Source organism: Arachis hypogaea, chromosome 8, assembly GCF_003086295.3.
Source record: "Arachis hypogaea cultivar Tifrunner chromosome 8, arahy.Tifrunner.gnm2.J5K5, whole genome shotgun sequence".
In the NCBI taxonomy this organism is placed as follows: Eukaryota; Viridiplantae; Streptophyta; class Magnoliopsida; order Fabales; family Fabaceae; genus Arachis; species Arachis hypogaea.
The window spans coordinates 15,306,223-15,322,585 of NC_092043.1; the positions used below are offsets into that span (position 1 = coordinate 15,306,223).

The 16,363-nt window shown below is 33.6% G+C and overlaps 2 protein-coding genes across 15 annotated transcripts; one reads left to right on the forward strand and one right to left on the reverse strand.

Moving 5' to 3' along the window:
• Window positions 1-558: 558 nt before the first annotated feature.
• LOC112706280 (phosphoglycerate mutase-like protein 1) lies at window positions 559-5,884 on the reverse strand. 9 transcript variants are annotated; one of them, XM_072200754.1, is made up of 11 exons: window positions 5,740-5,884; window positions 5,502-5,571; window positions 4,472-4,533; window positions 3,950-4,057; window positions 3,663-3,742; window positions 2,924-3,086; window positions 2,733-2,807; window positions 2,517-2,605; window positions 1,539-1,658; window positions 1,012-1,056; window positions 559-929 (listed from the first exon to the last, which is right to left on the reverse strand). In XM_072200754.1, the coding sequence occupies exons 3-11, from the start codon at window positions 4,529-4,531 to the stop codon at window positions 815-817; spliced, it is 855 nt and encodes a 284-aa protein (XP_072056855.1). In that variant the 5' UTR covers window positions 4,532-4,533; window positions 5,502-5,571; window positions 5,740-5,884; the 3' UTR covers window positions 559-814. The 9 variants fall into 9 exon arrangements, with proteins under 9 accessions (XP_072056855.1, XP_072056856.1, XP_025613283.2 ...); XM_072200755.1 differs by having other exon boundaries at window positions 5,406-5,571; XM_025757498.3 differs by having other exon boundaries at window positions 4,489-4,533; window positions 5,740-5,874.
• A 4,587-nt stretch (window positions 5,885-10,471) lies between these two features.
• Window positions 10,472-15,138, forward strand: LOC112706281 (U3 small nucleolar RNA-associated protein 18 homolog). Of its 6 annotated transcripts, none has more exons than XM_025757500.3 (2): window positions 10,472-10,647; window positions 13,210-15,138. In XM_025757500.3, the coding sequence occupies exon 2, from the start codon at window positions 13,225-13,227 to the stop codon at window positions 14,887-14,889; it is 1,665 nt and encodes a 554-aa protein (XP_025613285.1). In that variant the 5' UTR covers window positions 10,472-10,647; window positions 13,210-13,224; the 3' UTR covers window positions 14,890-15,138. The 6 variants fall into 6 exon arrangements, with proteins under 6 accessions (XP_025613285.1, XP_072056859.1, XP_025613287.1 ...); XM_072200758.1 differs by having other exon boundaries at window positions 10,477-10,647; window positions 13,188-15,138; XM_025757502.3 differs by lacking the exon at window positions 10,472-10,647 and adding an exon at window positions 11,138-11,497.
• The last annotated feature ends 1,225 nt before the right edge of the window (window positions 15,139-16,363 follow it).

Sequence of the window (16,363 nt, forward strand, 5' to 3'; positions counted from 1 at the left end):
GCTTAGAGTGCCAGTACATCTTAGTCAGTTAGTTGTGAAATAATCCATTATCAGCCACCACACAATACACATGGTCTTTTTCTCTCCGTTAAATATTAGAATTTATTATTTTTAGTTATTAATTTAATTTTTTTAATTTAATAAAATAATAACATATTTTATCTCATACTTTTAAATATTAATAATTAACTGATAACTAAAAATAATAAATTCTAATAATTTTTTAAACATTCTAAGAAATAAACATAAACACATTTCAATAACAAGCTTGGTTTCTACATCTCAAGGGGGAAAATATAAATGATGAAATCCTTCAACAGATTTGAAAGAAATAAAAGTAAATAGAAATGTCCTTTTAGAGGTTAAACTAGAAGGGCAACTGAAAGTGAATATATACTTGCAAGTTTTTCGGTAATTTATGTAATTTTTTAGTCTTGAATTCATGTTATTCATATTCAAATTTCTTCTTTTCTTTTTTGGTTCCAGCCATTATTAGACTTTCTATTTAGAAATTTCTTTGTATGACGCAATACCAGAGGTCAAGCAATGAGGAGTCAATGCAAAAGAAAACGATAGACGTTTTGTATACAGAAATTTGTGACAAAATGGAGAAATTGTTGCTTAGACAATCTTTTTATCCTAAAATTTTGCACCCAGCTCCGTTTGGTATGTTTTGGGGGGTAAAAATATTAATGCAGAATGAATCTTTACCTATAAATGGCTAAAAAGCCATTCAAGGAAAAAATAATCATATAACCCAAGAATGTATCATCATCATCTAACAGATATTGCTAGAAACCATGCAGAGAAACTGTTAATTCGCTTCCCCATTCCCTGAAAGTTTCTCATCAGCAATGTCACTAGGAAGGTCAAGACCAGCAGGAATTTTGCCAGGATAGTTGGTAGTTGGGTTATCTGAGCCAATCATGCTGCAAAGATAAGACTCATCAGTTTCTGACTTTCTGTTAATCTTGAATGCAATATGTCTTCCAAGAAAAACAAAATGCTCACCCTCTATCAATGATAACAACAGAACGTAGTTCGCAATTTGCATAGCTGTAGAGAGAGAAGGACTGAATATTAGTGATTTGCTATATCACTATATGATGATTCTAAACCATGAAAGGCTGACAAATAAATTGATACATTTTAAAAGTAGGAGTGGTAAATTCAGGGATGGATATGCTAAACATTTTCATATTTCCCATTTAACATTACTTTTTACAAAGCAAGGTTAAGATTATAAAAGTCCATATATATTTGAAATTCAACTAAACTAATAAATGCTGAAGAAAGTGACATATGTGGATGTAAGTTCACGTAAAAATGAAAATATTTGACCGGAATTACATAAAAAAAAAGCCAGGTTTTCTTTTCTTAAACAAGTCACAATGTTTTTCCAGTGTTCATTAAAAAAAAAAAAGAAAAGACAGGGGAGGGGGGGGTGTCTTATTATTATTTATTCTCTCCATCATATATTTGAAAGCCTGAATGTGTTGTTCATAAAAAGACTTGCCATCCTCCCAGATAATACTTACTGTGTGCAGATTTCACTCTTTATAGTTGGATGGCAATCATTTCCAAAAGAACTTAGGGCATGAAACAGAAAACCGCTGTGAGAAACAACAGCTATCTCTTTCTCTTTACGCTTCCACAACCTACACCAAATACAGGGCAAAAATGTCATATATTTAGTTCTAGTCTACCTATAGCTAAAGATCTACTTTTTTTGGTCTAAACTACTAGTATACAGTGCTCACTATAATCAGGATCAAACCAGGTCGACCTACTATGGAAGTAAACCTTCCCAGTGCTAATTTTTCTCTTCCATGTTCCATCTATATACTCAAACTCAATATTTTGCTTAAGGGAACAAGTGCTAGACCACTAGATACAGCCAAGCATTCTAAAGACACAATCTGAATTCTAACTGTCTATATTTTATACAAATGATATCTGAATATAAACGAAAGGTAAATTATGCTCTAAATCTTTTACATAACTATATCAGCTCCTCAAAATCTGAACCCACCAAAACATTATTACCAAATAGGAGGGCCTGTGCGTGAAGCTTCCACCAAATGAGATCTAAGGAGGGTAGAGAATAGAGATATATACAGTCTTATCCCTATAATCAAAAGAGTCTATTGGAATTTGAACCTATAACTTCCAAGTCTATCGAATTGAGGTTCACCCACCACTAAAACATAATTATACGGAAAATAATAGTGCAAAACATGAGCTTCACATGGCATGCAATTTGCAAAAGATCACCAGAATATAAAACTAAAATCGGGCAACAACGTGCATCATCTGAGAGTATTGGCAATTATTACAGTAAGTGCAAAATGGTGAACATATGGTGATCCAACCAATTATAAAACGTTCAGCTTAATCCACAAACATAGTAATATGAAGCTTCTAATATAGTTTTGCGTTCCCTAATTTTGTATATAGAGATTCTTCTTTTGGTCATATATGTTGACATGGAACATTGATTACATAATAGCACTCACCATTCAAAAAACTTCAGTCCCCTGGCAACAACTTCTTCATTCGTCTCTCTAATGTCAGGTTTCCACAAAATGTCCTCATCACTTTCTATCTAAATTACCAAACATGAATTTCAGTCAACTAATCAAATTTCAACCAACTTATTGCAAGAAGTGTCTCCTAACAAAATTTAGTACACGCTAGTCCATAACATCAGACAAACAAAATAAATCACCTACCAGTGAAAAATCAATAGCTGGAAACATATTCCGATACTCAGTGATGCTTCTTCTCTTATCGCAAGGATGAACTCCCTGAGTTACAAGAATGAAGCACAGAAGCGTTACACAAAAACTACATGAAATTAAAGAAGGGGAGGTAAAAGTATATTGCAGGTTCAATGTGTAATAAATGTCCTCTCATTACATACCAAATGCTCTCGGCACTGCTCTACTGCTATAAATGGTGGGCAATTCAAACTAGAAATTGCAGGACGACCACTATCTCCAACATTATCATTCATCAGAGGAGGCGCAGTAATCCCATCAGTGTATGCTTCACCACCAAAAACCCCAACTGCTGTTTGCATGGTCCTGCAAATATCACTTTGTACTTGAGATATACCCTCACTAAGGAAAGAAAGAGAAAAAGACTTTGGTTTGTTTACTAATATGCAAAGCATTTTTCCTGTGGAACAATCAGAACAACTCTAAGAAAATACTTGTCTACAATATATACTGCATGCTAAAAGGACATAATCCAAATTAAAGAACATTACTTAGTATCAATATATAGGTAGGAATTACCTGTTCACAAAATACCATTTGATGGTTTTCTAATGATTCTCCCATTTTCAAACTTATTTATAGAACATTTTCAAATTTTAACAAAAACTTGACAGTTGCAACATTTTTTTTACAGTAGCTAAAATTGTAGATTTGAAAAAAGATCCAGTTGCTGTTTAGTAGTGGACTTTCCATATACTCATATCAAATCACATCTTTGCTCAACTAATATTGGCAGCAGTCAAATTATCTTGTATTGTTCAGTAAATATTTAAGACCTCGGTCACGCATAACATAAAATTTTAATGGGATGAGGTAACAGATCTTGACACAATGAGATTAGTTCAAGCCTGAAGTGAATTCTAAATTAAATGGAAGATATACCTTAACAAGGGGGAAACAATGACTAGTTCGATTCCTTTAGAAACATCGCTTGTCTTAACATGCTTTCGCAGATTGTCAACCTGTCACATAACCAAAAATATTCTGCCATGATATTTAAAGAACAACCAGTTAAACTGGGTAAAGAACTAGCCACTAGCCAGAGAGAGATCTATGCTAATTTACATAGTCAGTGTCACTTTACTTCAATACCACGGTAGAAAACAAAGACTAGTCTCTTATCTCTAGTCAAAGTCCACTCTGATAGATAACTCTAAAAACACAATTACCTGGCTCCAGCCAAGAGGGGTTAGGTTTGCATCAAAAAGATCATAAGACAAGTATGCATCAGGATTCTTGTCTCCTTCTACATTGTGAAAGCCTTGCGCATGTCTAACCTGTATCCAAGATTAGATAAGAACTGAGATCTCCAAAATAATAATATTGAAAATAAGGAAATGATTTTATCAAGAACCAAAACACAATATACTCCAATCGGCAGGCTATGAACCCCTGGCCTGTACTAATCTAATGATCCATTTTACCCTTAAGCATAAAGTTCACGAAATGCAGTTCACATCGCTATTTTCATGCATTTACTCACAGTTCAGTTTAAAATTTAATCGTGCAATTTCAGTCAGACCAAAATAAGTAGATAACAATAGTCAATATAGTAAATCACAAATTCACAGGTGACTAAACTTTGGGATTTGATGTCACATAGGAAAAACAAGTTCTTGCCCCATTACACAAGACAAATATGAATTTTCCTACTACTAAAACATTGCTTCAAGTATAAACCAGCCACAAACCAGGTGAAGAGTTTTACAACGGTGCAATGGATAAAGACCTTGACTTGCAGCAGCATCCATATCTACAGTGACGTGAAAGAAAAGCCAAGAAGAAAGTTTTAAAAGTCAATGGTAAAAGACAGTAAAAGCTCCACAACCATACACAATTTTGCTAAAAATGATAGGAATGTTGAAAGTGAGTTAGTTATACGAGGAAATATGAGTACATGTAAAGCAACTCTAAAAATTATTTGCACCTATACTATACCATAGATGTATAGAACCAACAGATGCAACAACAACGAAGATCTCATTGATTCCTTAAAGGCAAAGACGAGGATATATAGCGATAGGAGAAGGTTCTAAGCATAAGCTTCCAACAAAACATAGATAACAACAACAAATTGAATGGGCCTAACTGTGCCCATAACCTACCTAAATGAGAATCACTCATTCTATTCCAAAGCTTATCTTGATCATCAACTACAAAGCCAATGTGATATTTAACGAAAACCTCATGCAACATAGTTGTTTCTGAACAGAATCACTTCAGGATTTCAAATATATACATTTAAGAGTTTAATTCCTATTATTCTGTTAATAAAAATAAAAAAATAATACAAATTCCTATTATTTTGTATATAGTATCACAGTAGACGAGTTTCACACGTACGTATAGAAATTAAACTTCATATATTATAGTATAGGATTTAATCTGAATGCTCGTCAATAATTACAATAGAACGATAAACGAAACGAAGATTTTACTACGTTCATGTCATTCCAAACAAGCCGGATCAACATTGTGAAAAAAATTCACTAGCGAAAATCACCAATTCCTGAGTAACTGGATATAAACGAAAATTTCCTCGCGAAATCAGTAAGCAAAAATATCAAGTCACTGAATAATCGTAAAACTAAAAAAAAAAAACGAATCCGAAATCAGAGAACTAACCAATCAAACTAGCTCAGAGCTTAGCATAACGCGTCGAGAAAAGCTTCGGTAGAAAACGAACAGAGAGAGAACAAGAAGAAGAAGAAAAAGAAGAACCTGAGCGAGGAGAGAAGCGAAGAATGCGAGGAGGAGAACGTTGCGATGGTGGAAAAATTGCAGGGCGATGCTGTGAAATGGGAGTGGGGACAAAAGCGGAATTCAACAAAATAGGATCATGCGTAATAACAACGGGCATGGCGAATAAGAGAGTAGATTTGATAATAGAATTAAAGGAAAAAGAAATAAAAAAAAAGAAAAAATAATAAAAATAATAATTAATTGAATTGTTAAAGACGTTAAAAAACTGTTAGGGGTGGGTTGGTCTGAATCTGCAAGCAAGTGCAACCACTGAAACATGGAAGTGCTGCATTATACTATTGCTTATTATCCTTTCGCATATGGCTTATGACTCATCACTCATCACTCATCACTCATCACACACATTTTTTAATAAATATAATATAATATAATATAATAATCCTTATTTAGGAAAACCAAATAAAGAGAGAGAGAGTACGGAGGTGATGAAACATAGAAGAAGAAAGAGATAGTAAACATAGAGGAGAGATGGTAAAAATGAAAAACGATAAAAGTTAATTAGTAATTTCACAAAAAATAATGTAAATTATATAAATTAATTATTAATATTTTTGGTGAATCTTTGGTTTATTTTTGCCAAAAAAAAACATATTTTTAGGGTAATTCACGTAAATAAATAGTTTGGAGTTTAAACTTACGCAAATATTTTAAATTAATTTTTGTTACACACCTGTCTTAAACATTTTATGTAAATCGAATCAAGCTATTTAGATATAAATCGAATCAATATTGGAGAAACGTGTAATATATAAATCAAATCAACTTTATTCGATTTATTACTATATATCACATACATAGTAAATCGAATTAGCTTAATTCGATTTACTACTAATACAAATTATTGGCATTTTATTAACTTTATAAAACATAAATCTTAATAAGAGAATAGCTTCTATTTGGATTCAAATAAAATATCAAACAAATTAAAACGAATAAGAATAGGAATTGAAAATTTGTGTTTCAGTTCAAATTTTAGAAAATTTAAATTTTTATAAACTTTTAAATTTAAAACGGAATAATAAACTATTTTTAAAAATTCATTCAAAATTATTCTTTAATTTATTAACATCTAAAGAATTATTACCAGAACTTTTGATGTTAAAAAATTTATTATAAAGTATAGTCCTATAAAATGGCATAAAAATTTATATTTAAATTTTTTTTAGAATCAGAAATAACAGATAATTATATAATATAAAATGATCAATTATATTATACAATATATAATTTAATAAATAATTAAAATATTAAATTGGTTAAATTATCATTTTACAATACAATATGTGACAATACCATAGAAGATTATTAAACTAATTTAATTGATAATTTATATAACATAGTATAAATATTTATAAAATAATAATTTAATTGATATAATATTTTAATTATTTTTAAATTATATATTATATAAATATAATTAGTTTTTTATATTATATAATTATTTATTATTTTTAATTCTGAAAAAATTTAAGTTTTAACTCCTATATGGAGGGCTATATTTTATAATAACTTTTTTAACATAAGAAGTCGTAAATGAAATTTTAGAACTCATTTATTATTCTATTTTAAATTTATAAATTTGTAAAATGTAGATTTTCTAGAATTTAAAATAAAACACAAAATTTAAATTTTTATTTTTATTCATTTTGATTTTTTTGATATTTTATTTGAATTTAAATAAAAAATCTTTTCTTATTAATATTTTTTTAAAGTCAATGAAATGTCAATAATTTGTATTAGCAGTAAATCGAATTAAACTGATTCGATTTACTACTAATACAGCATATACATAGGGATAGATATATTTATTGAATTGATATATCAATACGCACTTTAGAGATCGACATGGATTACTTGTAATCCCTTCATTCATTATTGCCAAATCAATTGAAAAATGAGCAAGAATTTCCAGGAACATTTAGAACTTCTCAGTTCTGAGCAGAATAGCCGTTTTCAAGTAGTGTTCGATCGATTACGTATTAATCAATATTCGCACAACGACGCAATTATCAGGGGCGCGCTCTACCACTGAGCTAATAGCCCGTCGTGTGGGCCTCCCGCTGAGGCCCGCTATGCCAAAAGCGAGAAAAACCCAGACTCCCATGGACTGACTTGTATTTGTTTTTGATAATTCATGACATAGATTCTCCTATTTTATTTCTCCAATTCAATTAGATGCCAAATCCGGGGATGTCAACAGGACAGGGCGGGGGGTAGGGGATGCCTCCTTGCTCCCCATCCCCGCCTCCGTTTCCATTCTCCACAGGTTCCATTTTTCACAGGACCCCATTTTCCATCTCTTTGATAATTCTGACTAATTATTAATTTTCATAGGAATAAAGTTGAAAGTATTCATCATATACAAAACAGTAAAATTTTATACAAAAAGTTTAAAATGACAAAATGATGACTTCTTTCAAAATGATGCAGTAGAGGATGTCATTGTGAGTCAGAGCGCAAAGCAGTGGATGGGTAGAAAGGATAATGGACACGATGACAGAGTTGTGAAAAGGAACGCCACGAATATAGAGAACGACGCGATGAGGGTGATAAAACGGTGAAAGGTGACAATGCGGTGAGACGGAAGAGTGGTGAGGGGGTGGCTGCAGAGAAGATTAGATGAAGTATGGACAACGCTAGACGACGCTAGAGATTTATGAATTAAAGAACGGTTATGCAAATAAAGATTAGGAATTTTGAGTATATATATATATATATATATATATATATATATATATATATATATATATATAGAGAGAGAGAGAGAAATAAACTATTAAGAATAGTTAAGTAAATTTATGATTTCGGAGATTAGTGGGAACGGGGCGGAAATCCCACTTGGGTCCCCGCACTTACTTTGGGAGAATTTTGCTCCCGTCTCTATCCTCGCGGTGAGAGTGATAAAACGGTGAAGGGTGACAATGCGGTGAGACGGAAGAGTGGTGAAGGGGTGGCTGCAGAGAAGATTAGATGCAGTATGGACAATGCTAGACGACGCTAGAGATTTATGAATTGAAGAAGGGTTATACAAATAAAAATTAGGAATTTCGGATATATATATATATATAAAGAAATAAACTATTAAGAATAGTTAAGTAAATTTATGATTTCGGAGATTAGTGGGAATGGGGCGGAAATCTCACTTGGGTCCCCGCATTTGCTTTGGGAGAATTTTGCTTCTGTCTCCATCTTCGCGGAAAAAATGTTTTACAGTCGAATCTTCATTCGGAACAGTCCCCACAAGGATCATCGCATCTTGGGAAGTTTTGTCATCCCTACATATACGTAATAAATCGAATCAAAATATAATTGAATTTATTTGATTTGATTTATATAAAGAGGGAACTAGGGGTGAGCACGGGTAGCGGGTACCCGATTACCCGTCCAAATCCGAACCGAACCAATTAAATTGGTTCTGGAATCAACGGGTAATCGGGTCTAACTCGAACCAAATCGATGGTCTTTGTTAGTGATTGGTTCGGATATTAGTTATAGGGGTGCGGAACCCGAACCAACCCGCGAACCCAATCATATATTAATTAAATAAAAAATATAAATAATATATATATGACTTTTCGATTAGACAAAGATTATTTACTATTAATATGTTTAGATTTTAATGAGTTTAGTTTTTAATGTATTTGATATTTAACATGTTTGGATTATTTCTATTGATGTTACATGTTTATTGTACTTGTTAAATTTTTAAGATAAAAATTTAGTTTTTTTATGAATTTCAAAGTCATCGGGTGCCCAATTACCCAAACCGAACCAATCCGTTCTTAATCGATTTGGTTTGGTTCGAATACATGTACAAAAAAACACAAATCCAAACCAAACCAAACTAATTAAATTTTGATCGATTCGGTTATAATTTTACCATGAATCCAAACCAAACCGACCTGTGCTCACCCTAAGTCTAACTAGACATGAATGTAACCAAATTCAATTTAGGATATGTATGTAACTTTTTATTTAATTATCTATGTAAATTATCCTATTTTTTAAGATCATTTTATTGTTTGTATGTTTTGAAATTTGTTTTATTAAAATTATAATCTTTAAGGTCAAAATGACTATTTTGATTTATTTTATCAAAATTTATAATTAAAATGTTGAACTTTAATCCATATTGTGATTAACTATTGCTGTAAAGATATATATATTAAGATTTTAAGGACTTTCTTGAAAGAGGAAACTGGAAACTCGCAATTAGGGGTGGCAAAACGGGTCGAACTCGTCGGGCCGATCCGCTAAACCCGCTAAAAAGGCAGGTCGGGCTAGGATTTGGAACCCGCAAAATTAAAAAAAATCGTCAAACCCGCACTGCCAAATTGGCGGATTGTGGCTGGGTGGGTCGGGCCGGTCCGTCGGGTCGAAAATTTTTATTTTTCATTTTTTATTAAATAAAAGAGTGATTACTATTATAAAATTAATAATTATAGAATTTTTAAACACTTTTTTTCATTTTTTGTTTTTATTATTCTTTTAGTTATTAACTTTATTTATTTTATTTTACAATTTCGTATATATGCTCAAATTATGCGACTTATTTTTTAAAATAAAGATGATTCTATTGACAAATATTATTTTAAATAATTTTATTGAAGTTAAAAATAAAAAAATAATAAAAAAATTATATTATAATTTGACTATTTTTTATTTGTAATTGATTTTTTTATTATTATTTTTGGTTAATTTTATTGAATTTTAATTTTTTTTTAAAATAGTCAAACGGACTAGTTCGCCGACCCGCCAATCCGTCATAAAACGGGACGGGCTAACATTTTGAACCCATTTTAGTTGGTGGGACAGGTTGATCCGTCCCGTTTATGGGACAGACCTAGGCGGGGCGGGGCGGGACGAATTGGGGCGGACCGGACCGCTTTGCCACCCTTACCCGCAACCCTTTCATTCACTAGGGTTTTATTTCACTCAATCTAGGGTTTCATTCATTCTTCACAATCTCACACGCGCCACCCTTATCCTTCGTTCACGAAATCCATCGCTTCAATAATCTCCTCTCATTGCCGTTTCTGCCTTCACTTTTCGCGCCGGCGGAAACCACGGTGGCTGAATTCCCCTAGACCAAGCATCAAATTAGGTGCTCTCTCTCTCTCTCTCTCTCTCTCTCTCTCTCTAGCTGCCAATAGTGAGTTCCAATATTCTATTATTCGTTTTATTTTTGGTCTGTTATTGGATTCTGTACTCGTCTCTAGTGATTATCTTGTTCTGCTTTTGTGTCCTAATTCTCGTTCCATCTAATTTTTTGACACTTTTTGAGGGATGCATTGAACAATCCAACAGTCTCTCTGAAAAAATAAAATGAATCAGTGTCAGGAAAAAAAAGGATATCACCATTGTTGCTGTTAGGGTGAATCTCGTGGATAATGTTGTTCTTGTTCTTGTTCGGGTTATTAAGTAGGAAGTGGGATGTTTAAAACCGATTCGAACCGAACTAAATCGACAGATCGAACCGAAATAATCGAAAATCGAACAAATAAAAACCGAAAAAAATTTGTTTTGTTGTTTTTTTTTTACGGTTCGGTTTTCGGTTTTGACCATAAAAATCCTAACCCAACCGGTTTGGCAAAAAACCCTAAAATTTACTAACCCCATCCCCCCGGAACACCCCCCCCCCCACCGAATGAAACGAGTGCTGCGCGAGTGTGCGACCAGCTCAGTAGCTCTCTCTTCTCCAAATATCTCCTTCTGCGCGACCCACGTCCTTGAGTCTCCACACCTGCGAGGCTGCGACACCCACGTTCCTCCCAAGTCTCACCACCGTGAAGCCTTCCTTCGAATCCCAACGCCGAAGCCTTCCTCTTCAGGCCAGCACGCCACCCTCTGACCCAGCAGGCCAGCAACACGCCACCACCCACTGACTCAACAGGGCAGAGCACCACGCCAGTGAGACGCCACGAACTGGCAGCGTTTTTGGGTTCTGAGTTAGGGTTTGATTTTGTTAATTATAATCTGAGTTGCTGGATTTGTTTAGGGTTTTGTTAGTTTCTTGTTAATAACTTTGATTCTGTGCTTCTGAGTTGCTGGGTTCAAATTTGCTTGTTTTGCTTAGTTCAAATTCTATGATTCTCTGATTCTCTGATTCTGTGATTCTGAATTGATTTTTGGTTTTCTGCACTTATTTTGCTTGTTTTGAAATTCTGTTAATAATACTGATGAGTTACTATGTAATTTCACTAATTTTTGTTCAATAATCATTGATTCATTGTTGCTGTTTGTTGGTATTGTTTACTTTATTGTTGGTATTCTTGTTTGTTGATTCATTGTTGCTCTTGCTAAGCACTATTTCGGTTTTTTCTTCTTCCTTCCTTGAGTATGTTTCACTTCTATTTCTATTCTGCTGTCTGATTTTGTTGTGCCTCTGCTTTTACTTGGACTTTCCAACACCATTTCTTGTTGCTTTCCATTTGATTCAAATTCGTGGCTTTCTTGTTACTTAGGGTTCACTGCTGCTATTATTCATTATTGATGAGGTAATTCTGAATTGAATAGATGTCTTTATTAATCAAATCAGAAAATTTTGTAGATGTCTTTATTCTTTATCATGTTGAGTGTTTACTCTTAAAATTTATTTTAATCAGATGGTTCTAGATGATGGATTAAGTATGTATGTATTTATGTATCAATGGGTTGATTAGATGGTTGCTGGATTGATGGATCTAATTGCAGTCTTGCTCTTATTGTTGCTTAGAAGGTTCTGATAACTGATATGATTCAAGATTCACCTTTTTAGTTAGCATAAATTATATGCTCTTAAACTTTGAGTTGATTCATTGATTCAGGCACATGTATCATGGTATGAATTGTTCTCTTTGTTATTAGAATGTATAACTTGGCTATCTTTTAATATAAATTTATTTTTATTTTCAGTTGTGTTAACTATTGAACTTTTAAACTTCTTTAATTGTTGTATTTGAATTCCTTTTGTCGTTAAATTTCATTTGACCAATACTTTGTTAGCTATTGTGTATTTGTGTTTGTTGATTTCAATGTTATGATTTTGTGAAATAGTATGGTAGTATCTTTTTTGAATTTGATGTAAATTAAATTTTATTTCTTTAAGGTTTGAGTTTATATCATTTTGTTGTAGTAATTATTCAACAGATGAAGTTAGTAAAGAGCAAATTAGAGATTGTTATGCTTAATTTGTCATTTTAGATTTATATGCATTTGTTTGTGCACTGTACATCAGAGCCAAAACGCTCTATTCCATGCTTTTAGAATTCGAATGACATGAAACAAACTTGGCAGTTGGTGTTATTGAATTCCGAAGCACAATTGATTGAGGTTGTTAGGGAACTCGCATTATTAGCACTTTAGGCAGTGCACTTACCATAGTCCCCCTCCCTTCTCATGTCCGAAAAGCTAATTTTATTGTATGTTGTATGTTTCTTAATTTTCACACTAATCTTATGATTTCATAATCCTATAAGCGCTGACATTGTTATTTGATGATGTATGTGTATTAAGTTGTTTGATTTCAATTCTGTCATTTAGAGTTGTGGTTTGTTGCTCATTATTTTTTGCCATCTTGGAACCTTCATGATCCTTGCATGAAATCGGATGTTTCTTGTGTTATATATCTCTTTGTAACATCTATGAAATTGATTGCATCAACAGTTTTACCTCATTTATGTTGCAGAGTTGCTTGTGAGATATGAGTCTGATATCTCAAAATGCTCGCACTAAAGCTAAGAAGACCCAAAGGGAGGAGGACATCAAAGAACCTCCCAATCATGAAGAGGTTGAGGATGGGAAAGATTCTGATGATGAAGCTCTGAAGGCAAAGAAGAGGAAGCGAGAACAGTCAGAAATGCAACAAGTGAGAGAAATGAAAAAGCTGGAAAGCTTTTTGTTTGGCTCTCTGTATTCCCCTGTTGAATTTGGAAAGGAGGATAATGAAGTAGAAATTGGGGATAAAAAGAGCTCGGATTTGTTTTTTACTGACCGTTCTGCAAATAATGTGCTTTCTGTTTATAAGGAAGATGCTGACATTTCAGAGGAAAGTGATGATGACAGGGCTGCCGTGCAGAGAAAACCTGTGTGGGTGGATGATGAAGAAGAAAAGGCCACTATTAACATAGCAAATGTTAACAGGTTAAGGAAGTTGAGGAAGGAAGAGGATGAGGATTTGATTTCTGGGTCAGAGTATGTGTCAAGATTGAGGGCTCAGCATGTAAAGCTGAACCCAGGAACTGATTGGGCACAGATTGATTCGAGGTCCAAAATAGATAGATCTTCTGATGATGAGTCAGATGAAGAAAATGAAGCTGCATTGAACCAAGGTAACAAGGATATGGATGATATTCTGAGAACAAATGAAGACCTGGTTGTGAAGAGTAGCTCGAAACTACTGCCCGGACATGTTGAATACTCAAAGCTAGTTGATGCTAATATACAGGATCCATCTAATGGCCCAATAAATTCTGTTCAGTTCCATAGAAATGCTCAGCTCCTTCTTGCTACAGGATTGGACAGAAAGCTTAGATTTTTTCAAATTGATGGCAAACGTAACACCAAGATTCAAAGCATCTTCCTTGAAGATTGCCCCATTCGGAAAGCTTCTTTCTTGCCAGATGGGTCTCAGGTTATCTTATCGGGAAGACGAAAGTTTTTCTATAGTTTTGATTTGGTTAAGGCTAAGGTTGATAAAGTAGGTCCTTTAGTTGGTAGGGAAGAGAAAAGTTTGGAAAATTTTGAGGTATCGCCTGATTCTAAATTAGTAGCTTTTGTGGGTAATGAGGGTTACATTTTATTAGTTTCGACAAAAACAAAGCAATTGGTTAGTACCTTAAAGATGAATGGAACAGTCCGATCCTTAGCTTTTGCAGAAGATGGACAGCAGTTGTTGAGCGGTGGCGGTGATGGCCAGGTTTACCACTGGGATCTGAGAACAATGACTTGCATGCATAAAGGCGTAGATGAAGGCTGCATAAACAGCACAGCTCTTAGTACTTCTCCAGGTGGAAAACTTTTCGCAGCTGGTTCAGACAGCGGAATTGTGAATATTTACAATAGAGAAGAATTCCTCGGGGGCAAGAGGAAGCCTATCAAGACCATTGAGAATTTGACCACTAAAGTAGATTTTATGAAATTCAATCACGACTCTCAAATATTAGCAATCTGTTCAGGCATGAAAAAGAGCAGTTTGAAATTGATACATATCCCGTCATATACTGTGTTTTCCAACTGGCCGCCGCCGAATGCAAGCCTGAGTTACCCCCGTTGTCATGATTTTAGTCCAGGTGGTGGTTTCATGGCTGTAGGAAACTCTGCAGGAAAGGTGTTATTGTACAAGTTGCACCATTACCAGCATGCATAAAATCAAATTTGGAAGCTCTCTCAAGGTTTGAGAGTAAATTTTTGTATTGTTATTTGTTGTCCAGGCAGGTTTCTGAACTCAGGTTATTATTGCATTTTTGTCATAAACTAATGAAGCATCATATGTGTTTGTATGCAAGCTATAGAAGGAGAAAACTAGCTTCAAGTCTTTTATTGATTGTTTGACATTAGCTATATTAACTACATTGCTTTATCAATGTTATAGATACCTAGATGAGCTGTTATGTTATATCTGTACACAGTTTGGGTTAAATTGATATTACTAAATGCCACTTCTTGGCACTTCGGGTACTGAAAGCAAGGTAATAGCCAATAACTAATAAATAAAAAGGTGAGTGCTACCAAGGCAGATAGATGAAATATTTTGATTATTTTCATATAGACGTTGTTGCCACTGCTCCTTTATCTTTTCTTTTCTTTTTTTCTTCTTTTTTTTGGGGGGGATCTAGGGTGATGCCACTGCTCTCTTGGAAAATTTTGTAGTGCGTCTCTACAAGTTTTTTGATTTTTGGTACTCATTGTTTTATTTCTTATGAGGAACCAAAATTTGAAATATGGGAACTTTTTCATTTGGAGATGTATTGGACTGGACTATATCTGTGATCTTAGACTGAATTGGACTATGTACTAATTAATTATCCATTGGGCTTGCTAGTTTCAAGATATGCTTCTACTATTAGTAGTGTCCCCATGTAGTGTGTGTGAGTGTGTTATGTGAGTATGTCACATGGGTGTAATGCCTAGGATTGGGGGTTGTCCAATCCACTTGACCAAAAAAAAAAAATTACACTTTTGATCTGAATAAAAAAATGAACATTTTTAACTAAGTTGGATTAGTTTAATGGTTAACTCACTGGTCTATTTAAACAAGTGTCGGAAGTTTGAATTCTTAGTCATTGGCTTGTCGGGTTGGGGGATATCGTGGGAAAAAAAAAACAATTCTAATCAAGTTGGGTTGGTTTAGTGGCTAGTTCACTAGTCTACTTAAGTAAGTGTCGGAGATTCGAATATCGTTTTGTACATACAATAATTCATTGGCCAACGACAAATCCTTAAATGGAATTTCGTTCTAAATAGTCATTGGCCTGTCGAGTTGTTTCTACGATAGAGATGTTTTGTACGAAGAAAATGAAGAATGATGTGCATAATTTATTTTAAAAAATTAATAAAAATAAAATAACATATTCTCTTAAAAATGTCTCGTACTATTTATAAAAGTGAATATTTATCTCTTCATCATTTTTATTCTTCGAAAAAAATAACACTACACTTTTGATGCTCCTAAATCCTAATATCAAACGGCATCAATAATAACAATTTTCAATGATCACATTAAATTACTGAAATGTCCCCAGCCTATTGGAAAACACCTCCACCGTGCTTGTTCCCATAATCCCATCCTCCCATGTAGTGATTGTACTTTTGCAGTACTCGACCACGGATCCAAAATGGCA